The 24,940-nt window shown below is 38.1% G+C and overlaps 1 protein-coding gene across 2 annotated transcripts in view; it reads left to right on the forward strand.

Annotated features, from left to right (window-relative positions):
• The window catches only part of ldlrad4a (low density lipoprotein receptor class A domain containing 4a), a 105,257-nt gene that overhangs the window by 24,341 nt on the left and 55,976 nt on the right, over positions 1-24,940 (forward strand). For both annotated transcript variants that reach the window (XM_055219440.2, XM_055219442.2), the window contains exon 2: positions 20,680-21,119. In XM_055219440.2, coding sequence (XP_055075415.1) covers positions 21,080-21,119 — 40 coding nt within the window. In that variant the 5' untranslated portion in view covers positions 20,680-21,079. The remainder of the gene's footprint in view (positions 1-20,679; positions 21,120-24,940) is intronic.

A 24,940-nucleotide genomic window follows, 5' to 3' on the forward strand; every position in this document is an offset into this window, starting at 1 on the left:
AAACGGTGGTGTTTTTTTTCTTAAAATATACTTTGTTGTTGTTTTGTGACCTCTAGCAGCAAATATTACATATTGTGACTTTAACCCTTATATCTTCCTTATGAGTAAGAGAAATATAAACTAATAGAATAAACCAGAATGTACAAGTAACTAAATTGTGATCAAAAATGGTCCCCAGCTGTCACTAGAGCAGTATCTTTTAGGTATAGTTTTTTACACATTTGCTAATTGTATGTACTAGGGGTGTGACGAGACACTTAATCCACGAGACGAGACGAGACACGAAATTGGGTTCACGAGAACGAGACGAGACAATATTTTTAAGAAATCCTCAATGATTAAATAAATGAATTAGAAACTGAAATCATGTTATTTTTAAAAGTTTAAATCCATATTAATATTTAATATATGTCCATTTCTTTACACTAGAAATGATACAACCACTGTAATTTTTTAGCAAGAACATGCAGACATTAAAATCATGTAAACTCCGTGTTAGTGTTTAATCTGCTGAGACTTCACTTTTGACACTGATCAACAGATAAACACGACGCGTCTCAAACGAACATTATTGGAAACCCAAACAAAAAAGCAAACGCAGTAAAAGACAAATATAATGCATGCACTGTAAAAGGTTTAAACAGAAAGCTGCATCCTCCGGAGGTCGCATACGCAGGCTGCATACGTCATCAAGGTTTATTTCAGATCATTAACTGAGCATTACATTTGCAAGTCGTAGCATATTACAACAATTTGCGATGAACTAAATAATTAGTAAACTTTATAATTGTTAATAGTCTCTAAGACGACAGTCTTTATGAAGTAAATGCAGTTTAAAAATGCGACCTCTGAAGGATGCAGTCTTTTATTTGAGAAACGGCCAGCATTTCACCTCCACAAGCAATCTTGCGAGACACATTTAATCTTGCGAGATCTCGTCGCACGAGATCTCGTCACACCCCTAGTATGTACCTTTGAGTTATTTATATGCAACAATATGTACCTCTGAGGTACTAATATGAGCTCTTTGGGTGCAATGATGTACTTTTTAAAAGGGTACCGCCCCAATGACAGCTACGGACAATTTTTGACCATTTTTTTTGATAGTGTGGTTACATTTTCTATATCCAATCCACCTTTAGAATGACATTAAAGTATCTTAAATATGGTCCATATTACTTTTTTCATGCCTTTTGAAGGCACACGATTGCTTTGTGTGAGAACAGATGAAGTTTAAGTTATTATTCACTTAATATCTGTCTCTCTGCTGTACCTTTCAAATCTCAGTCTGGCTCGGAGCTCTTCAAGCTTTGCACATCAAAACACATCACATTTAGATTTGACATTAATGAGATCAAACAGCACTGGTTCTTGCATGTCTCACAAATGAAAATTAATTTGTCTGTATTGCGCGTATGTGCGAGCGAGCGATGATATTTCAGAGCAGGGTTTTTACATTTTGTTGTGTTCGTCACACCAAGCTATCACATGCCTTCAGAAACTTAAAAGGACACTCCACTTTTTTTGAAAATATGCTCATTTTCCAGCTCCCCTAAACATTTAAACATTTGATTTTTACTGTTTTGGAATCCATTTAGCTGATCTCCGGGTCTGGCGGTACCATTTCTAGCATAGCTTAGCATAATCTATTGAATCTTATTAGACCATTAGCATTGCGCTAAAAATAAGTTTTGATATTTTTCCTATTTAAAACTTGACTCTTCTGTAGTTACATGGTCTACTAAGACCGACGGAAAATTAAAAGTTGTGATTTTCTAGGCAGATATTGGCTAGGAACTATACTCTCATTCTGGCATAATAATCAAGGACTTTGCTGCTGTAACATGGCTGCAGGAGGCGCAATGATATTATGCAAATAGTCCACCGCTATCAGGCGCTGTGTAATATCATTGGAGTGTCCCAGCCCAGAGTCTGTTTTGTACGTGTAAGTGAGAATATGCGATAATATCTTTGTTTTACAGTCTCTGGGCACGATATTGGCCATAATCTTATGTACTTAAAGGAACAGTATGTAGGATTGTGGCCAAAACTGGTATTGCAATCACACAACTGGTGGCCAATACACAAAATGACAACATAAACATCAGTTGAGGGGGCTGCAACTGCACTTTTTAAATGACAATATCCTGGCCAGACCACTGTTGTCAGTGATATAAGTCTTTGAAATTAAAATGATTTCTTAATGTCTAGTGACATATCAGGGCCATTTTATGATTCATTGATATAAATTTCTTACATACTGTTCCTTTAATTAACAAACCATTATGTTATTAACTTTGTCAGGCTAATAGTCACCATCTGTGATTTTTGCATAGAAAAGAGCCGATCAAACACTATGTTAAACATCTTTTGTGTGCAGTGGGGAAACAAAGCTATGAAACAACATGAGGGTTAGTGAAAGATGGCAGAATTTATTGGTTAACTATTCCTTTAAGACAGAAACTCATGAATAACCCCGTCAGCAAGAATTAGAAGGTCAATTAGAAAGGACGAAATGAAGCCCACGTCTGCACTCCTCCAGCCAATAACGCCATCCAATGAGCTGTGAAAGTTTCTGCTGCAGATACATAAGACCGTGTTGTCTGGCTGTACCAGACGCTTTGTGTCGGCTTCAAATTTTTTTTAAAAGGCGCAAGTGCATGGATATAATCTTTGATAAGGTATCAGGCTGAAACAGCATTTATCAGAGCAAGTATCTGATTCTCTCATCTCAGCTCCTGATATACTCGTATCACTCACATCGCTTTGAGATTAAAGTCTTCTGGAGACATAAAACATGATATTTTAACAGTCTGGAACATTGTGTCTTTTGTCTTACTTGCGGTGTGGAAGAGATTTAGGATGTGTGTCCCTCCACAGGCCTCTCACCCTCAGAGGACACTGACAAATAAGCAGTGTGGTTTTACCATATTTTTTGACATTGTTCCGGATTGTTGTGGTCTAATGTGAGTAATACTGTATGCTGTGTTAGCAAAAACTTATCAAATTAACAGGAAAACTTTGGGAATCCTCAGCGTACAATGGAAAAGTCTGCAATGTTGGATGGTTTGTCTTGATGGTCTTTAACATTTTGCACCTGTTCTTAATTTAAATTATTGTTCTGCTGGCTTTTTATTTAAATTTAGGTAATTTAAAATATTGATATTCTCCTTAATTACATTTACACATATCTTGGTATATATTAGGTAAACGACAAAATTATTGTTGCATATCCAAGATATTTCTGTACACTAATAAGGAATAAAAATAGTATTGTATTGGTATCTAGATTTGATATCACCTCCACTCATTTTCCCCAATGGTCAATTTTTAATTCTGCTGATATCTAAAGTAGAACTTTGCTAATAGCTGCTACAATAAACACATTAAACGCATAATACATTAAAGGTGCCAAAGAATGCATTGTAATAATATATTACATTGTTCTCTGATATCTGCATAGAAGGTATGTGGCTGTATTACGTGCAAAAAGTATCCAGAAACTGTTTTTTATGTCCAATTACAATTCTAGGATTTTATAAAATGGTCTATTATTACATTATTTGAAAGAGTCATGAATAATAATGTTGAGCTGCTCATTTCACTAGCTCTGTGTGTGTGCAAACAGACCTTATGTTTGAGCCTATATCAGACAATGATACCGATTTTGAGGAACAATCAATTGTTCGGATATTGGAAATATGTTTTTGAGTGGTAAGTTTGTGTTTTTTTTGTATGGCCCTGCAAAACATACCTGAAACGTCAATAGAAGAGCCTGATTTATAGTCGTGCGTATCCGTAGCCTGTGCGTAGCTCTGCGTAGCCTGACGTGCACCTCGCAAAAAATTGAACTGTGCGTCAGTTCTACGCGGACCGCAAGCGCTGTGATTGGTCCACCAGAACCCCTCTCATCAGGTAAAAAAACTGCGTCATAGGTATTTCCGTTTGTGACGGTGAAAACAAAGAATGGCCAAGTTGAGGAGTGATTTAACTCAAACTGCAACAAAAGTCACTGTTTATTTACTTCCATCATTGTTGGTCTTCTCAAATCATACATCGCAAGTTGCTGTTTCTTCTTCGTTTGTGGGTTAACTTGCCAAGCTTCTTCTTTGATGATCGCCCTGCTACTGTGGTTACATGCGTGGATACTACCTACAAGCGGTCTGTGTGCGTGTTTGCACGTCGACGCGGACGACGACGCAAAAGTATAAATGAAAACCGACGCGGAACCTACGCCGTAGGACCTACGAACAACTATAACGAGCCCTTAACAAGTTACTAGCATTAGCATATAGCATTAACCTTGCATGTTAACCCATAACTTCAGAAGTCACAACTTTGTTTTTAGCATTGTAACAACATTGTAAATTAATTTAATGTTGGGGCGTACATTGGTGTTTGCATGCATGAGGTTTAACCTCTTGATGCGGACTAATTCGTGGGCGGGATGACGTCAGTTTTTTTTAACGCTGCTAACAATATATATATAGCCTACTGTCTACCAACATTAATAATATTAACATTACTATACATCGTTTAAAAGGTCTACGGGTTTAGCATCAGTGTATGGTCTCTGTTTTGAGATACAGATGCTCTAGCATCATAAATATAGTATTTTGTGATAGAAGTCCAGATGACAACATGCAAAATATAAACGGGACTTCTTACCTTTGTGTTGATATAACGATTGCGAGTCGAATCCAGTCTGTTTCAGATGTGTGAATAACCCATGAAAACCATCTAATAGAATACATCCAATGACCATTTTTGTCGCACAAATGCGTATGATCCATGAAAGGAACTATACTCTCAATCCATCGTAATAATCAAGGACTTTGCTGCCGTACCATGGGTGCAGCAGGCGTAATGATATTATGCAGTGCCCGAAAATAGTCCCCAGCTATTGAAAGTTACCAAGCGGACAGTCATCAGTATCCCTTTAAATAAGAAGCAGGAAACAATAGTGTTTGAGTCTCACGATATGTCATTACCATGTAAAGAACTCTTTTTATTCACCAAGATAAATACAGTTTTACATTCTATGGCACCTTTAAAAGCAAACAAATTGTTGGAACCAATGGTGTACTACAACATATCCAGGTTCAATTCCTGGTTCAAGTTGCTTTGCTGATCTTTTTCCCCTCTCTCCACCATGTAATCGCTGTTCTCTACTTATATACTGTCTGTCAATAAAGACAATAATAACCCAAATAAAAAACCTTAAAAAGCAAATTAATTGAGGCTGCTTGTGATTATTATAATTTTTTGGTTCAAGAAGAAATTAATGAAGTTAATTTATATACTATAAAATTGACAAATTAATTGGTAATAATTCTACAAGTATATATCAAAATGCTAAGATATTATTACGATAGATATCATCATTATACTGTGATACTCCCACAACACTATTTTTATTGGAAAGAGCCTGTGTCATAACTCACACAGTGCTTCACTTTCCTCTCATCCCCAGCTTTATCATTCTTGCTTTTTGTCCTTTTTCTTGTCGCGAACACAGCAGAGATTAAAAATGTTCTGCTGGCTTTTCTTCCCCCCCGTGAGCTCTCCCGTCGCGCCAGCCGATCGAGAGAGACACAGACGGATAATGATGCAGGCGAAAGAAGTTTTTGCGCAGGGAGGGGGAAGAACATCCACCCACGCTTTTGATTTCCATATTTTATTGTGTCGTAAACAAAATAACAGAGAAAACGGTGCTGTTTACCTCCGACTACCATAAAGCTCAGTGACAGCCCCCACCCCAGCGGCCTCCCGCTCCGCCTGAGACTGTGTGAGACTGTCTTTGGGGAAAACACGACCGTGGCGGGGGTGTTTTTAGGGGTGGGCTGTCTCACTTTGTGTTTTCAGGAGAGAGACAGAGATGGCGTAAGGGGGTGTTGTCTCACTCTGTGCGTCTTGATAAATCAATCTTTAGACTGGCAGACGCGGCAGGCACCACAGAGACATTCGCAGACTGGCACCATTCAGCCCCAAACCCCTGGGCACACACAAACCTAGACAATAATGAGACTGAGAAGCCTCAGCACGACACAATGATACACATATTTTAGTTGTAAGACAAATGCAGATAGTATATACACTCAGACACCACAGTTCTAGACATTTACACATCGTGTTGTTTACTTTCATTATCGCTTTTTGGTCACTATTGTGACATTCTTTTAGTGGTAAAGTTTTGTATTGTTTTATTGGTATTTGTGCATTTCTAATGATTCTGTACATACCATTTGATATGGATTGCACACAAAAATGGCAGGTACGTGCCAAAATCTCAAGCCCCCGATTGGTTGGATTTATGCAACTTCTGCAAACAGGGTACACAGGTCTACCTGGTAAGAATTGGGTTTAGGTAACGGGTTGATACAATGAACACTCTTAGAAAATAAATAATCACTGGATTAACCAGGTTAACAGTATTAAACCTTTGTACGATTGATGTACTGATCATGGCGCTTTCAACTGCTGATTTTTATACAAGCAAATGGGCTGATACAGATTTTTGATATATTTCTTTAAGTAATAGACAAGAAAGAATGTAAGAGTAAATCAACAAGATGTTTATTTGTTTGTTAACAGGTCAAACTGACCTTAAAAAAAAATTTGTAGTTACCTGTGACATATTGATATTAGACAACAGCTAAACAATTCCATGCAACTGTCAACTTTACCATGATAAAGTCATTTTTCAAGTTTTAACCAAATGTTTTTATCCATACATTACTGAAATCTCAGATGTTAATATTTGGTGGCTTATATATCCATCCGAGGTCTCTTTTTAATTTTTTTTTTAAATGTTTACATTACTTTTAAGTTAGATAAGCAAAGATTTCAGAAATGTCACATCCATAATGCAGTTTTTTTCATATAAATAACACATTTCCCTAATCTAAAACAGAAAGCACATCCATTAGAGTGGTCTGGTGTCTGGACTAAAAATATAAACAGATGGTTCAATATTGTTAATAAAACTATTCTCTGGTAAATTATGTTTTACTTTTTTCAGTCAAAAAATTTAAATAAAAAAAAAAAAAACAAAAAAAAAAAATATATATATATATATATATATATTAGGGCTGTCAAAATTAACGCGTTAATAACGCGTTAACGCAAATTCATTTTAACGCCACTAATTTTATTAACGGAGATTAACGCAACGCGCAATTTCTGTTTGACCCTTGGTCCAGCCCATAGTTGAATGAACAGAGACGCAGACAAATGTGACTCTCTCTAAATGAGTAAAAGGTTTTCATAGAAATAAGAACATTAAGCAAATTGTCTACCAAATCCAATGCTCTAAATGCTCGTTGGACATCTGATATGATCTTTATTTATACGTCTGAGAGGTGTAACGTTACCGTCCTCCTAATGCTTAATCTAATACAAAGATGCGTCTCAATTCATTTTGGTTTCGCTTTTATGCATGACTTAGAAAATAGACTGCAGGACTTGCTTGATTTTAAAAGAGTCATTAAGAGAGATAAAGTTCGGTACCTGATTAATGTTAAAGAGTTATTAAGAGCGACAAGACTCAAAAGCGATCCCCTCACGCTGACTGACTGATATCTGAAGCGCGTGCGCGACCCGGATATATAGACATCTACACAAAATTACAGTTTTACAAATATCTGTTTTGATAAGAATTCACGCAGGTAGGCTCTATCATCTGTTATGTTTTAAGTAAATGTTTGGTTAACTGCTGGGTAAAAATATCTGATGTAACATTATATTAGATCACTTAGATTTTAAGCAGTCTGTCAATGTCAATCAAACAAAAGGAAAAAAAGTTGAACATACATTGATGATGTTTTTGCTTTGTGTGTGCTAAATCTATTAGTTTTACCAGTGATTTTAAGGTATTGATGTGGTAATATAATGTATTGATGTGGAAATGTTTGTGGTAATTTGACTCTTTCAACTTCAAACACGTGTAGTTCTGTCATATTTTGTTAACAAATCATGCATTGTTCTATGTTTTAATAGAGAATGTCAAAATATGAACAACTATTTTTTAAAAATGTGCTAATTCCGACTCAACTTGCCAGCACAGGTCACAAATGATGCAGCAGCAAACAAAAATGGAGAAAGAAAAATCTTCTGAAAGGAAAATTCATATACAAAACAATGGCTGGTGATTCTGTTAAAATGTAAACAGGCTGTTGTTAACATACATTTGCATAAAGCATCTATATGTATATATGATTAGAATATTAAAAACCTGAAAAGTGTTAAATTAGGGTAAATTTAGAATGGATAAAAATGTGCGATTAATTTGCGATTAATCGCAGTTAACTCATGAAATCATGCGATTAATCTAGATTAATTTTTTTAATCTATTGACAGCCCTAATATATATATATATATATATATATATATATATATATATATATATATATAAACAAATAAATTAAAATAATAATATTAAAATAATTTTCGCTGGATTTTGTTTTACTGGATTTTCAGCACAATTATCAACAACATGATTGTTTTGTTTTAAATTAGATTTTTTTTACAAACATATATAATATGATTACAATTTTTCTACAACTTTAAGATTTATAAGTAAAGCAGAATGATCTGATTTTAGCTCTTTGAATTAAGGCTAAATAAAACATACCAGCACAAACAAAGGCACCTGACAGGCTGAATAAAATTGTGAATTCAATGTAAAATAATAAGAACTTATTATTTTTAGGCAGACAGAAATATACTTCATTATTTTCTTTATAGCTTCCTGCAGGTATTGCTGCTCAAGTTGTTTAGGTTATTATGGAAGTTAGATTTGTATACAAATGCATTATTATTGGACTTCAGTATAGCAACATTTGAATTCCTATGCAATATTTTTACAATGCCTAATGGTTAGTGTATATTTATCCAAAATTGTGACCAGTGTTTGGGGTAACGCATTACAAGTAACGTGCATTACGTAATAATATTACTGTTCTGAAGTAACGAGTAAAGTAACGCATTACTTTTTAAATGTACACATTAATATTTGAGTTACTTTTTTAAAAAGTAATGCAAGTTACTTAAATAGTTCATTATGAGAGGGAGAAGGGGAGCGGATTTTTCAGGCGAGTCGAAGTACTCCCAAAAGTGCTATTCCGCCATAAATTATAGTTACCTTTTTAACCCGCTTTTAAAAGCGCCACATTTTATTTTGTGCCACCATATTTGATCGTATAACTACTCATATTAAATAGGAAAAACGTTGATGTGTTTGGTCATTTCTAACTTCATCTCTGTTTGGTACCATTGAATGAACTGGGCTAAGCTAAATGCTACCAAAGTGTCGCGGCGCACCACAGGGCTTAAGTGCACGCACTAAGATAATAGAGGGATGTATCAACTGTTCTAAGTTAAGGTAAAAACATAGTTTAATATGACAAAACGATAGAGTATTCCTTTAAAGTTCTGCATAATTAAGGGCGTGGCTACTTGAGTGACGGTGAGTGACGGAACAACCACTGCCGTCACTAGAGTCGAGCTAGGCGGGCGTGGTTTCAGCAACCAGACACCTCAGCTTCACCCGCGTCCCGCCTCTTCACCCATTTTCGGATATCCGTGAGTAATGCGCGGTGACGCGCGGCCAAGATGATGACGGCAGGCACCGCCTACTTTAAGCTTCAAAAACGATCTTCAGAAACCTATGAGTGATGTCACGGACACTACGTTCATCTTTTTTTACAGTACACCAGCCGGTGTAGAGACGACAAGCGCGAGTGATTTCAATGTTAAGTCAATGTGTAGATGCGTTGACGGGTGTCTGGAGATCTCGCGGCGCGAATGACGCGTTTGGCGGGGCGCGGTAGATAACAATTCCGCCACATTGCGCAAGTTGAAAAATTTTAACTTTGGCGGAAAATCGCGCGTAAACCAGTCAGGAACTTTCTCTAGTAGTGACATGATTACAGAAAGCGAACAGAGTCGCAGAAGCCCCTCCCATGATGCGAATCTCCGTGTGAATGTTTCGATGACTAGAATTTCACGCACGTCTTTCACTCGCAAATTAAACGATTAAACTCAAACTGTTCAAGCGGCAAACTAGTTTTTTTACAACTAGATTTTGACGCCTCAAACGCAGCAGGTGTGAACCCATGGTAAGGTGTGCACCTGTGTGGGAACAGTTTGAGTCAGAAACTGAGATGGCAGGCCAGAGTTCGACATTTTTGTGATGAAATAAGCAATTTCTGAATGCAGAACTTTTCAGTCATAAATTACCCCTGCAAGGTCTGAAAGAGATCAAACCTCAGCCAAGACAAAGTAACAGAAAAGTAACTAAAAGTAAGCATTACTTTCTATGAAAAGTAACTACGTAACGCAATTAGTTACTTTTTAGGAGTAACTTCATATTGTAATGCATTACTTTTAAAAGTAACTTTCCCCAACACTGATTGTGACATTGTAATGATTTACTGGCTTGTTTCTCCTTTCATCTACTGCACTTTGGCTTTGTCTTTTAAAATTGTAAATTTAGTCTCTGTATCATATATTTGCACTGTTACTTATAGGCACTGTATCTGAAATGTGCCATGTGTTTTAATAGTATATTAAAAAAATAGCATAAACACTTGTAATTAGTTTAAAACTTTCCCGTTTAATGTTATAATTTTTACTGTGTATTGTTTAAAGTTATCTTTGTACACCTAAGGCATAAGAGTAACTCAATTCTCTGTATGTGCTGGACATGTGGCAGAATTGACAATTAAACAGACTTGATATTCTTAGCTTGTTTTGACATCTGAGTTTGGTTGAACAGAAGTAATTCAGTATTTTTCCTTAAATGAAATAACAAATGAACTGTACTTAGTTGATTTATGTATTGGTCAGACAGTGTCTTCCCATCTGAGTGGGTGGTTCTTGGCCAGAACGGACTGCAAAGTGGGCCAGACTTGTGACAATGGTCAAAAGTCTGGATGAGATGTTTGCCTGAAGCCCACTACAGTCAGGGCTGTCGTTGTGAACTCTCTGTCTGCTTCATATGTGTGTGTGTGTCTGCCTGGGGAGGTTTAATTGAGCTGTGACTCATCTAATGGAGAAGGCAACAAGCTTGTGTCACACTGGGTGCATGGCAGGACTGTAATGAATCAGTAGTGGCTAAAGACAACAGGTGTGTACGTGTGCCTGCCCAGTCTGGGATGGACAATTGGTAAAAAATAAAATAATAAATGTGAAAAATGAAGGTTAGAGTGTGGGTGGATGCTCTGTAAATAGCAGGACGTTATCTGCAGGTGTGTGTATTTGTATCTGCTTGTGTTTGAGCAATGTTTTGAGTGGATGAAACCCAAGCTTTGCACATCCGGGCTGATTCACAGCTTCTTGTAATAAAGAACAACAGAATGAAAAGGAAGCGAGATGGAAATCCTTCATGGGAGAGCAAATGCGGAAACGGTGATAGGTTTTGGGATCTTACACAAGATTAAAGATTTATTGGATAGTCCTGCTGGATTATTTCATGTGCACACCTACACCAAAGAGACATAAACTATTACTGTCTGCACAACATAAATTCTTATAAACAGGTCTGTACTGTTTTTGATACTGACAGCAACCGGACGGGGGTGGAAGGGATCTTTTTTTTTAAAGGTGGTCTACAAAACACTGGACCTAATCGGTTTTTGGCAACATATTACATAAGAAATCTTTTTTAACAGCAGTTTGGTAAACAGTAAGTTTGGCTTCAAGTTATTCAGAAGACATACCATCAAATAGACACTTGTTAAAGTGTTTGGCTGAGAAGGTAACCATAGCAACAGTGGTGCTTTTCATTAGGATCAGTATTAAACAGGATATTTACAAAAATAAGTACAGTTGTTGTTATTTAGGCCTATGACAAGTAACTGCTTCATTTAAGAGCACTATTTAAGATTGGATAACTGGGTTTAGGGCGAACCTCAATAGATTGCATCAATAGAAATTCTTTCAAAAAAGGTCTGAAAATCATATAATACAAGTAAAATTCACACTTGCTGTTTAGTATGCCAGATTACATAAGAAATGACGTGTTGGGACTGTGAGGTTATACTAAGGGGGCGTGCACACCAAAGCTTTTTTACGTGGCTGAAAACACACGGCGGACAGCTTTATTTGAGCCGAATGGCCATCTTTCTTCAGCTGAGCGCTTTAGTTGCTGTGATACTTCTGCTTTGTTTATCAGTCATTGTACGATGCGCCGGTTGGTCGTTGTGATATTTGTCCTGCCCCTCCTCCACTGTGATTGGACGGTCGTGTGAGAGCTGACTGAGCACGGAAAAACCACAGAGCGCTGACTTTCAATGCAAAAAAACAGCCAGCTGTCGACTTATTAAAAAAACCCTGCTCTTTCATTGGAAACAATTGAAAAAATACGCCGACGTAAAAAACTTTGGTGTGGCCAGAGACAAATCTAAGATTAGCGTCACAAATTTTGTGGGTTCGTGGGAAAATGCCCATTCAAATAAATTGACATTGCCTAACTAGTGGGTCTGAGGGCTTACCCCCTTTTTCGTGGTCAACCAATTGCCCATTAATTTGCAAGCAATTTGTCACTTTTCTCTTACTTGTTGGTAAGTAAGAGGACTAGTGTTTTAGTCAAGACCCCCTAAACTGAGACCAAGTCATGACCAAGACCAAGACAGGCCGAGGCCGAGACAAGACCAAGACTTTAAAGGGTCAAGACCAAGTCAAGACCAAGACAGGCCGAGACCAAGTCAAGACCAAGACCAGTGCAAGTCACTGCATTAAAACACTTATGATAAAATGTGGAATATATGATTAGGCACTTCTTGTCTGTGTGTGTGCGCTTCTGAGACCAAGACGAGGCCGAGTAAAAATGCGGTCGATTCCAAGATGAGACCAAGACCTTTAAAAAGTGGTCTTGAAACCGGTCTTGAGACTGAGACCGGTCTCGAGAACTACAACACTAGTTAGGACACTTTCCTTCATCACTATTGGCAAAACGAACACCTCCGAGGGCACCCTCTTGAAGCACCCAACCATTGGCTGGTTAGGAATTCTCAGTCGACTCTATTATGGGGAGTTGGGGCATGTTAAACCGAAATATCAGTTGTTGGCAAATAAGTCCTTAAATCCTGGAAAGCTCCTTATTACCAGTAAAGTGCCTTACAGCACACTGACCTTGTAGTAGTGCATCATAATTCTTCATTTTTAAGTCCGTGGAGCTTAAAAAACTAAACTAGACTGATAATCAGTTAATATTCCCATTAATAATACAATCTATCAACACCTTGTTTGTGGTGATAGGGTGTGTGTGGTAGGCTGCTAATGTAATGCTCCAAAAAGCTTTTTATTTAATGACATAAAATATTGAAAGAAGTTGGTTTTATGTGATAGTCTAGGAGAATTTGTATGGGGTGTGATGTCCTTTGAAGCAGGTGCAGGTGTTTTTTTTATTAAGGTGATCTGTCTTTTGGCATTGACTGTTTTGGTCTTCCATATCATACTGTTCCTGAACCCTCATCACTGGAGTACCACAGGGTTCGGTACTTGGTCTTATAAGTTTCTCCATTTACACATAGATCTGTATTTTAGTCAGCATGTTATCCTCGGTACTGCTTTGTAGAGACATTTTATTTTCCCCTAATTGTCTCTACACCTGTTATTTCAGAGGAGATCTTGACATGCCTCTGTAACATAAAAATGGATGCCTACTTATCAACCATTTATAGTCAAATGTGGGATATTCGTGACACCATAAAGGCGTTCCATTGCCCATCACTTCAGAGCAAAATGACAATGCTGCTGTTTGCTTTGCAGGTGTTTGATTGCAGGTGTAAACAAAGATCAAATTGTGGTGGATAAATTACGCAATGCGCTGATAGCATTTGTGTTGCAGGTGTACCATTATTAACACAGAGAATTATTTATGGTTGTATATGTGCTAGGTTGTACAGATTTCCTTATGTAATGTAGGGAGTTAGACTCATTTAAGTATTTTAGTTTTGATTTTTGTGCAACTTAAAATGACGTTTAATGAAATGCAGCAGTAATCTTGACAAAACTGAGCTCAGACAGGACAGCAAATCCTCCTGAACCAAATCTAAGTTGACTAATGGCTAACAGTTAACATCTCCCCCAGGTTCTTATAAACAGTAGGAGTCGCATACACATCCAGCACTATTTTGCTGACCTCATTGTAAAAAACCCACCCTTTTTCCTGATGCATTATGGTCCACAACATAGAAAAAACCGTGCTCTTTTCTTTGCTACTGATCTGTTCGGCTCGGCAGTAGTTATTTCATTGACAGACTAATACAACTGACGTCTAGCTGGTCTACTTGTCTCTTCCTCAAGCCCCCTTGAGTGCTTTCAGACTATAGGCACTTGACCTGTATTTAACGCCCCTGTGCAGATCTTTCCAGTGGCTCTCAGTAACATGATTACCAATTCATTGTTTGCCTGTTCTAGTGTATGTTTTAATGCATGATGCTAAAGAGTTGTTGGTTGTTAATGCTTTGCTTATATGTGTTTCGTGAGAACTGTTCTGGGTCATTATTACACTATTACGCTAGGGTGTTGCGGATATACTGGGTGGTAGCTACAGACAGTATATAGCTATTTACTGCCACAACCCATAAGCACTCTTTCATTGGTCCACCAAGCTAACATTGCTACTGCTACTGCTTTTATATAAGCTAATCTGATCGTTTTGTTTTCTATTGGTTGTTATTAGCTTTTGAGACTTAAGGTATAGGAAAGTTTTTGCATATCATAAGTTGAGTTTTTAAGCCGTACAATCTAGACTCTATAAAGCACGTGGGCATCCGTGGGAAAACTTAGTGATGGAACCTTACAGAGTTGGCTTTAACTTGTACATTATTTTTAGCGGTGACATACTAAACTGTCTAGACTACTAAAATGTCCTAGAAACTTCCAGAAACATTGCAAGTCAATTAGGGTAAGAAATTCATGCAAAATGTAACTTTCTCATAATATAAATGTTGGGGCTGCACATCATGGCTGGAAGTGGATCAGAACACTGCTAGTCTGTTGGTGGAGATTTCACCTTCATCTTCATTATATGTTTGTGTGCTTGTGTTTCCTCCAACTGCCTTGATCTGGTATGAAGTTGTTAGTTCATTAATCAATGTCAAAATAGCAACATGACCTCCAGTGTTTCTTGTTTCAGAGTGATGCCACGTGACTGTGTCAAAAACGTACGGTATAGGCAGCCATTGACGGGCAAATGCAAGGATTAGTTGGTGTATTATGTCAAAGCAGGGCAACAGGATTCTTGTCTCATGCAGCCTTTTGTTTAGCATTTGGGCATGACGAAAAACCATTTACTTATAACCTCATTCTCATATGTCTTAGTTTTGAAGAGCAAGACTTGATCTTCTCATCTATGATCAGATGTAGGCCTACTCATTTGAATGCGGTGTTTAATATGCAATAAACTGACTCACATGGGGCGTCCATAGGCTGTGTTTTTGATATTAACATGTGATCACTGTAATCTAGTTAATCAGATTGGATCATCAACCAATCAGGACACAGCACATTTACACTTGTCAGAATCATGTTGGTTCTATATATAATTCTGATCGGATATCGGCATACTGTTTAATATTTATAATAATAATATAGTTTGCTGTGGAAAAATGACCAACAGTGCAAAGTCATATGAGGATGATGAGAAGGTTGGAATTAATAATACACAAAAATTAAGATTTTGTGGGAGCATACGGGAAGAGGAGGGTAAAATTAATGGCGGGGTTTTGTGTGACATCATTCTGTAAATGCGATGGATGGAGGAATCTGTTTACATTATACCAAGATCACAATGTGACTTCCTCTGAACCAGGAAACAAAGATTAGCTATATAGGAATATGTACAAAATAATTGACGACAGACCGTTGGATTATTGGTAATGTGGCACGATGTGAAGCGTTATTTTCATTATTATTTTAATTAATTATAAATAACTCAAAGGACCGGAGTCAATTATTTCCTTCATACCACAAACATTGCTCTGGTGGTTATTTTACATTTGACAGGTCAGTTGTGTGTTTATCGAAAAATAATGCATACATGGAACATTTCAAAATATATATATAAAATAGCAGCCATCCAGGGCATCTGGATATTGTCAGAAGTTTTAAAAGTTTAAGAAAGTACTCTTTACTTTGCTTTATTATCCACGTTGTGGAAATTTGTCTCTGGCTTCATAAACACATCAACAAATAAGAAAAACAGTAACGCATAATGCGGCTTTCACATAGGACGCGGTGTGCGCTGTGAAACCCATTCATTTCAATGGCTTGCGCCGCGCAAGGGCGGTTTGTTGTTGCGTCGAGCAAAGCGTGAGCACAGCTTGCGCCCACGGCGTGGTTAAAGTTAAAAATAGTTTAACTTTTGTGCTGCGCTCTGTGATGATTACTCGTGCGGCCAATAGAAACGGGGCATCCAAACAAGCGCCAAAATGAAAATGGACCAAAAGCTTATACTGTGTTTCGAAATTCACGGAGCTTTATAATACAAGTTTACGCCCCTACAGAGACATCGGAAGGAAAGCTGTGTCATGGAAACACATAGCAATTCAAGTTGGCATGTTAGGTGTGTTTTAAGTCAGGTAGCTTGTTGTAGGTAGGCAGCTTAAAGTTACGTAAAATAGAGATGGGCAACATCAGTCGCTGTATTCCTCATCCACTATTTAACCCAAGTATAAACACTGTATTCACTTATTGAAAACCCTGCCTACTTTGGTCTGGCCAGCACAGCGCAAATCGTGTCCTATGTGAAAGCCGCATATCACATTAAAAAGAACATCAGTCATTTACATTTAGCACTTTGACAGCACTAGGCACGAAAGATAATTGGTAAACACACTTGAAGTTTAAGAAGACTGCTGAAATAACGCAGATCAGTCTTTTACATTGTTCATCTGCTGCAGTTGTTGCATTGAGGCTCTATCTTACATTTTCAGTCGGTCACAGCGAGCTGCGGCGTGCTGGCCGATCTCCAAAAACAGATATTCAGAGCATAGACTGCTGACACAAGAAGGAGCCGTCTCCAGAAAAAAGAGGATTGAAGCGAGGGAGCATCTTGACTGTTTGCGTTCTGGCTGATATCGGAGCTGTCAGTCAAAAAAAAAAAAAAAAACCTGAAACTGTGTCCTGGGGACAAAAAGAAAAACTTCACTCATACTCCTTCCAAACTTCCTCCCACATCTTTATCTCTATAAATCAATTCAGCTGTTGTTCAAATTGGATGTGATTTAAAGGGCACATATTATGCAAAATATGTTCGGACATAAATGTGTGTTGGCAGTGTGTGAACACAACCACCCTACAATACAAAACACCCTCTACTTCTTTTTTAATCCCCATAAAACAAAAGCAGTTTTATTAGACATGCTGTTTTTATTCTCTTGTTAATCTGATGTCACACTGATAAAGCTCCGCCCACAGCCACTGACTGACTGCTTAATTTTACCTCAAAACTTTTCTAATTGTGCACATTTTAGCTAAAGATACTATTGTCTCCGACTGTATTCAAAGGAATCAGATCTATTTTTAACCGAAAGCGCTCACTGTTTGTTGGTAAGGGAGTGAGGGCAGTAGCTCATTTGCATTTAACAGTGCTTTTTAGCTCCCACCCAAATTCTGGACATGCTATAACAAATGATCTGTGGGGTATTTTGAGCTAAAACTTCACAGACACATTCTAGGCACACCTGAGACTCATATTACATATTGTAAAAATGTGCATACTATGTGCCCTTTAAAAACAGATTTGGATTTTATTCATGTGCTGGGGTTTAATATCAGAGGATGCTAGTTAGGGAAGTGTATACATGAAATATGCTTTTAATAATATCACACAACTCTATGTTTCTAGGACTGCGCATGGTCAGGTACTCTTTCTTCTTTGATATTTTTGTGCTGGTCCCCCCCTTCCCAATGATTTATCATGCAAATGATCCAATAATTTGCTCCACTACAAAAGTTGACATTGTTTGAACTTTATTTGATCTGCCTGCTGTGCTACACAAGGTATCGCCCTTTGGAATGCACTGGGGTACGCTGATGTGAACGATGTGAAAGGGCCTTTACAGTTTCAAAATATCGACAGTACGGCTTCGTGAGAAATGTTTAATTAAGTGAAATTGATTACGCAATTGATTTTCTGGGGGTGTTTTTTCTAGACACATGAAACACAATGCAATCTATTTACAAAAATTCTTCATAAGAGTTCTCAATGGCTTTAACCAATAGCCAAATTCTTCAAAAAACTTTTAAAGAGTACATTTCACAAGACTTTTTTAAGATGTCCAGGGTTTCCCGCAAAAAAGGTGTTAGTTAAGATGGTAGGGTTGGCGAGTGGGCAGGACAGAGGGTGTGGCAATCAAAGGGGTGGGGCGTATGCGTCATGATGAAAATTTAAATATTATTATTTAAAACACTCAAATAAAACTTATTTTTGAAGTAACTATGACAGAAAATGAACACATACTAGATTACTAATGAATTAAATGTTTTAACAGATACCTCTAACGAAAATAGCTGCGTGATGAAGTGAAACTAAAGGGTTAATAACACAAATGATTATTTCCTACTATTAATAACATTATCTTAAAGGAGTGTAACTACTGTAGCATGTAAATAATGCACATAAATAAAGTGAGCAAGAGCTATCAACAATTATATCTAATCAACAGGCACGTGAAACCTAGCTAGCAGGTTGCTCAAACAACAAAATCACCAGCTAACTTTCTTTAAATTTGCAAGAACTATAGACGAATACAATAACAGGCTTAAATAAATCCAAAACATAAGTCCACTTACAGTTTTCACAGTCACGCGTTTTATCAACTGGCTATCCTCCAGACATGACGGACCACGTCTTTATCTCATTTCGGCCATGTGGTGCACGTGCACGCCCACGGTGTGAAGCGCGTCCGCGCTATTCTCCGAGATGTTTTATCAACTGCCTAATTATCCTCCAGACTGTCCGGATCACGTCTTTCTCATTTCGGCTGTGTTGGGGCGCATCCCTGCTCGCGGTGTGAAGTGCGTACGCGCTATTTTCCGAGATGCACTTGACGGCCTTTTGTGCAGCTTTTTTTTTGGACGACGTAGTTAAGGCGGTAGGGTTTCCAAGCTTAGGCGGGCCGCCTGAACTGAAATGTGCTGCGGGAAACCCTGATGTCAAATAAATCTTTGGTGTCCCCAGAGTACGTATGTGAAGTTTTAGCTCAATATACCATATAGATAATTTATTATAACATGTTAAAATTGCCACTTTGTATTGTCTCTCTCTCTATCTCTGCACTTAATGCCAGTGCCATGGTTGGATCGAGCAGATTAAGGGGCAGTATTATTATAATAAGATCCCCTTCTGACATCATAAGGGGAGTCAAATTTCAATAATTTTTTCACCTGCTTGCAGAGAATGGTTTACCAAAACTAAGTTACTGGGTTATTTATTTTCACATTTTCTAGGATGATAGAAGCACTGGGGACCCAATTATAGCACTTAAACGTGGAAAAACTCAATGTTCATGATATGTCCCCTTTAAGAGCAAAAAGTATTATTTTGACACCACTTTATTTTAGCTACACATTCAACAACACCTGGCACTGAGACAGTGAATAAAGATATCTGACAGCTACTGAATGTCTGCAAAAGCATCATAACACCATGATTGTCCAAAGCTAGAATACAACAGAACGCATTGTATAGGATGAAAATTTAAAGAGGACATATCATGAAAATCTGACTTTTTCCATGTTTAAGTGCTATAATTGGCTCCCCAGTGCTTCTATCAACCTAGAAATTGTAAAAAACACCAACAACCCAGTAACTTCGTTTTGGTAAACCATTCTCTGCAAGCATGTGAAAAAATAGGTCATTAAAACTTGGCTCCCCTTGTAATGTCAGAAGGGGATAATACCGCCCCTTAATCTGCACTATCCAAACACGGCACTGTCATTTAGTGCAGAGATCAGCTCATTTGCATTTTAAAGGACACACCCAAAATGGCAGATTTTTGCTTATTCCTACAAAGTGTCAATTTTAACATGTTAATAAATTATCCATATGATATTTTGAGCTAGAACTTCACATACGTACTCTTAGATCTTAAAAAATTCTTGGGAAATGTCCCCTTTTAAGAACAAAAACTGAATTGAGTAACTCATTTCAAGGCACATTTCTCCCCTATGTCTGGGGTATTTGTGTCACTTTTGGTGGCATTTTTGCTATGGGTTATTTTACTGTAATTCTATTCTTTTGTGTATCTAATGGCCTGCGTCCCAAAACGGTATATTGATAAATGGGATCAGTCAAAGGCACACACTATTTCCAGAGCATCCATCCAGATTATATGCTTTGTCTTTTATCCACACTTGTACTTTCTGCTAACAATGTTTCATTTGCCTTCTCTTGTTGAGCTTCTCATTCTCCCTGTAGCGTTTGAAGTGAAGCTGATTTTACTTTCAGAGGTGTACACGCCACCCCCAGTTATATTTATCTTCAGACTTCAAAGTGCCAACCCGCTGCGTTTTTGCATCTGAGCAAATAAAGAAGGTTGTTTCTTCGGTGTAGCCTTCCATATGGCTCTATTCCGAAATGAGCCAGCCGTGGGGAACGGGGATCACTTGTTCAAATATAATCATGTTAACCAGATTTCTCTCTTTCTCTTTTTTATTTCTCCACAGTTTTCATAAGATGAAACCCCAGCGCCCCTGAAGAAGGATGGTAACCCTGGCACACTGGATAGGACGGTGCCCATGGGCATCAGTGTCACTCATATATCAAGCCTGAGCGGTGGGATTAAAGAAAATCATAGCAGACGACTTGTAAACTTCCAAGCGCTAAAGTGAAAGTTTTAATCGTTGGCCATGGCTGCATTTCCATGGCTCGGAGGATAGGGTCTTGTGTTTAACACACATTTTTACCAAAGTAAGTGTGTAAACTGGTCTTTAAGATAAGTCAAGCACTTTTGTGGACCGTGGAGGTTGAAGGAGAAACCAGAGGATAAAAATGGAGGTTGCACAGGCACGCTATTTCTGCTGGACTGGTTAAAACTGCAGTCAAAGGCATTACTGCAAGGGCAGTATGCAGGCTGCTGACTACCCAGCCACAAATAATAACACAGGTATGAATCTCTTTTATTAATCTCTTACTGATTAATCCAGGTGGGTCTGATTATTTTTGTTGTGATTACTGAGGTCAGGCACACCTGGATTTATCAGTTTGTCCAATAATGGCAGACAGGAAACAAAGAGCTGGCTGAAGTTCAGAAAGTAGTGCAGCTGGGCATAAAGCCTATTGTTTAAATGTTTTACACCTAATGAAAAAAGCCCCTACATGGGCCTACAGTAAGAAAAGCTGTTTTTTTCTTCATACAGTAAGGTGGGAACTCATGTGGCCCACCAGGCTAATATCACACGTGAGGTGCGTGACCGTCCCAAATTGTATACATTTCTTCAACATTTTGTAGTATAAATAGTATGAGTACGAGTAGTGTGTTCACATTAAAAATTTCAACAAGAGCCGCGCTTCAAGTACCCGGATAATGGACTCTCAATGCTTCACAGTTTTGCTTATGTAGCAGAAGAGAGGATAACCACAAGCCGTAGTCACAAACATAACTTACTATATTATGTGTGAGCAAAGTTCATCTGCGGAGGCGATTCTGTTCCTGTCTGACGGCGGCTGAGGTCATGTTGGGCGAACAGACGCTGCCATCAAAAGTGCAATGTAAAAATTAACTTTCATATTGACAGACATTGTGCTATGTGTTTGATGTTATTTGTCTTTATCTGGCAAACGTATACTTCCGCTTATATTTCCAGATAAAAAAACATTGGTGTTCCATCCGTAACTATACTACACTTCTAAAATTCATACACTAGATGGTAGAGTACATAGTGTGTAGTAATGCACAGTGTATTGATATGTCATACGAGACATAACTATGTTTTTCCGCAAATAGTGTATTGTTTAATCCATCTTTGGCAGAAGTATAATGCTCATTCAAATTGAATGAGCTTCTTCCTCACTTTAAAAAAAAGTAAAATGTTTTCTTTTTTCTGTGACAGAAATCAGCCATGTCTTAACCTTTTAAGTGTCACCCCACCCTATTGAGTTAAATCTACACTCTTGGAGCTTTCAAGCTATATACAGTTTGTCATGATTAGATAAGAATTCATATGCAAACATTTAAGTAAATGTAGGCGTCCTGCTGGTGGGACAGTGACATTTAGCAGAAAATAAATGTTTTGAGGCACACTCTCTTCATAAATGAATCAATTACTCTCCCTACATAATTTATTTTATAAAACACTGTTGAAATGTCTATTCTGGAGGCCTAGACCTTTCCAACGATATATAGTTTGTAGTGATGGATTAAAATTTACATCAACAATATTAATGCAAACTTAGGTGTCCCGTATTCGGGACGGCGACGCTTAACAGTTTTTAATTCTGTCTAATCTAATCGATTTCCAACCCAAACTGATATGACTTTTCCTGCGAAACAAAAAGCTATCAAAGTGTTTTGCCCTTTTCCATTTAACTCAATTGCACATGGTAATAATAACTAATTTCTAAGGGATATTAAAGAACAACTATTATCCGATTCACGATTTTACATTTTCGTTGGTGTGTGTAAGTGTGTATTAGTACATGTTAACACTATGCAAAAGGTACAAATCCCAAAGTAAACAATGACGTGTAAATCTCTTTTCTTGGACAACAACAAACACATGGATTTACAGTCTACGGTCACATGTATTGACCATAGACTTTAAAAAAATATGGATGTGACGTCACCCATAGGTCTTTGAAGAGCTTTTTTGAAGCTTAAAGTAGACGGTGCCTGCCGTCGCCATCTTGGCTGTGCTTCACTGCGCATCACTCGAGGATAACCGAAAATGGGTAAAGATGCGGGACATGGGTGAAGCTCAGGTGGCTGGTTGCTAAAACCACGCCCGCCTAGCTCAATTCTAGTGACAGCAGTGGCATTCGCCACTCAAGTGGCCACGCCCTTTATTATGCAGAACGTTAAGGCTTAATATAATTTAAATGGATGAGTTACAAAAAATTGACCACCCTCATGCTGCGTTCAGACCAGCCGTGGTAGAGCCCTCAAGCGCGAGGGATTTCAATGTTAAAGGCGGAGTCCACGATGTTTGAAAAACGCTTTGGAAAAGGAGACGGGCCGACTACCAAAACACACTTATAGCAGTAAGGAGCGTGTCTACTAACTGACATCCTTGCCGGGTTGCGTATGTGTGGGTCGGGTCTATTAACAGAAGGTCCAGATTCTATTGGGGTAGGGGCGTGTTTGTTTAGGTGATTTCAAATATCAACATTGGCTTTCAAACATCGTGGACTCCGCCTTTAACTCAATGTGAAAACGCGTTGGCGCGCGTCTGGAGGTCTCGCGGCGCGAATGAGGCGTTAAGTGCTGCGCGGTTGACACGATGCCGCCTCATTTGCATCTAGTTTGAGCGAATGTTGCGAATTGAGCGTTTCTGCGGCAAACGCGCAAGTTGAAAAATTTTAACTTTGGCGGAAAAACGCGCCGCGTTAACCAATCAGGAGCTTGCTTTAGTAGTGACGTGATTACAGAAAGCGAGCGGAGTCGCAGAAGCCCCTCCCATGATGCGAATTTCCGCATGAATGTCTCGATGACTAGAATTTCACATGCGGCTTTCACGCGGCAAACTAGACGCGGTAGACGCGATTTTGACGCCTCAAACGCGGCTGGTGTGAACCCACGATCACAGTTGACCAGTCATTAAGGGCAAAATTAGCTATATAGACCAAAAACACTTTTTGTACCAGGCTGTAAACATATTATTTTCTACTTTAAAGTTGGGCATTTTAACATGGAGGTCTATGGGAGTTGACTCCCTTTTGGAGCCTGCCTCTAGCGGCCAGTTGATGAATTGCAGTTTAAGTCACTTTTGTATTGGCTTCTTCAGAGAGGGCGTAAGGTTGCCTCTCGCTGTTGACGTGGACACGACATTCCTTATCATAATTCCTTCCACTTCTGACTCACAGCCTGTCTATGTTTTCATATATAAAGAATTTACTACTGACTAAACCATGATTTAAACACAAGTTTTGTGCAGTGCAAGGTAGCGCTTGTTGTTTGTCGTTTCTACGATCACAAATGCAGACATGGTTTTAATGTTTAAGTATCCTTACCTTACCAACCTTTTATGTCAGATTCGACTCGTATTAATGAGGTAGTAAAGACGATATTAACTCCTGTCAGCACTACATTGTGAGCTAATCTTTCAAACATGGTAAGGAGCGTCACATTTCCGGCTGACGTCAGATGTATTCAGCCCAATCACAACAAACTGATAAGCTGGCCAATTGGGGACACAATACTTTTCAGATAGATGAGCTTTGTAACAAATCATCTTACATGAAAAACATTACACTTGAAATCTTAAGCTTAGACTTGTTTGAAGGGAAGAAGAACCACCTCCAGATTCTACATTTGTACTTAAAAGGTGCATATTGGTACGTCTAACATACACATTGGCACTGTAGAGGTACATACATGTACCTGAAAAGTACATATCTGTACCAAAATGTTACATATTAGAACCTTTTTAAAGATACTGTCCCATTGACAGCATTTATATCTTTATCAACACATGTTTTATCATAAAAAAGATATTTTCATGAAGTGAAATTTGTACTTTTGTGCAAGGACCAGCCAAATGCTGACTCTGAAAATACTCCAACATCCAGGTTTTTAATATCAGATGTGGAATTTGAACTTGGAGTGGAATTTGGACCCACACATCCACAAATTCCTGAGAGACCTGAGGTAGAGGATATTGTTTTAACAACTGGATGGCCCCCAAGCAGAGATGGGGTCACAATGTTCTGCTTTTTTATTCATCACGGAGAGAAATGAAAAACCAGAACATTCTGTTCAAAAACATGTGA

The sequence above is a fragment of the Misgurnus anguillicaudatus genome, chromosome 20, assembly GCF_027580225.2.
Source record: "Misgurnus anguillicaudatus chromosome 20, ASM2758022v2, whole genome shotgun sequence".
NCBI classification, from domain to species: Eukaryota; Metazoa; Chordata; class Actinopteri; order Cypriniformes; family Cobitidae; genus Misgurnus; species Misgurnus anguillicaudatus.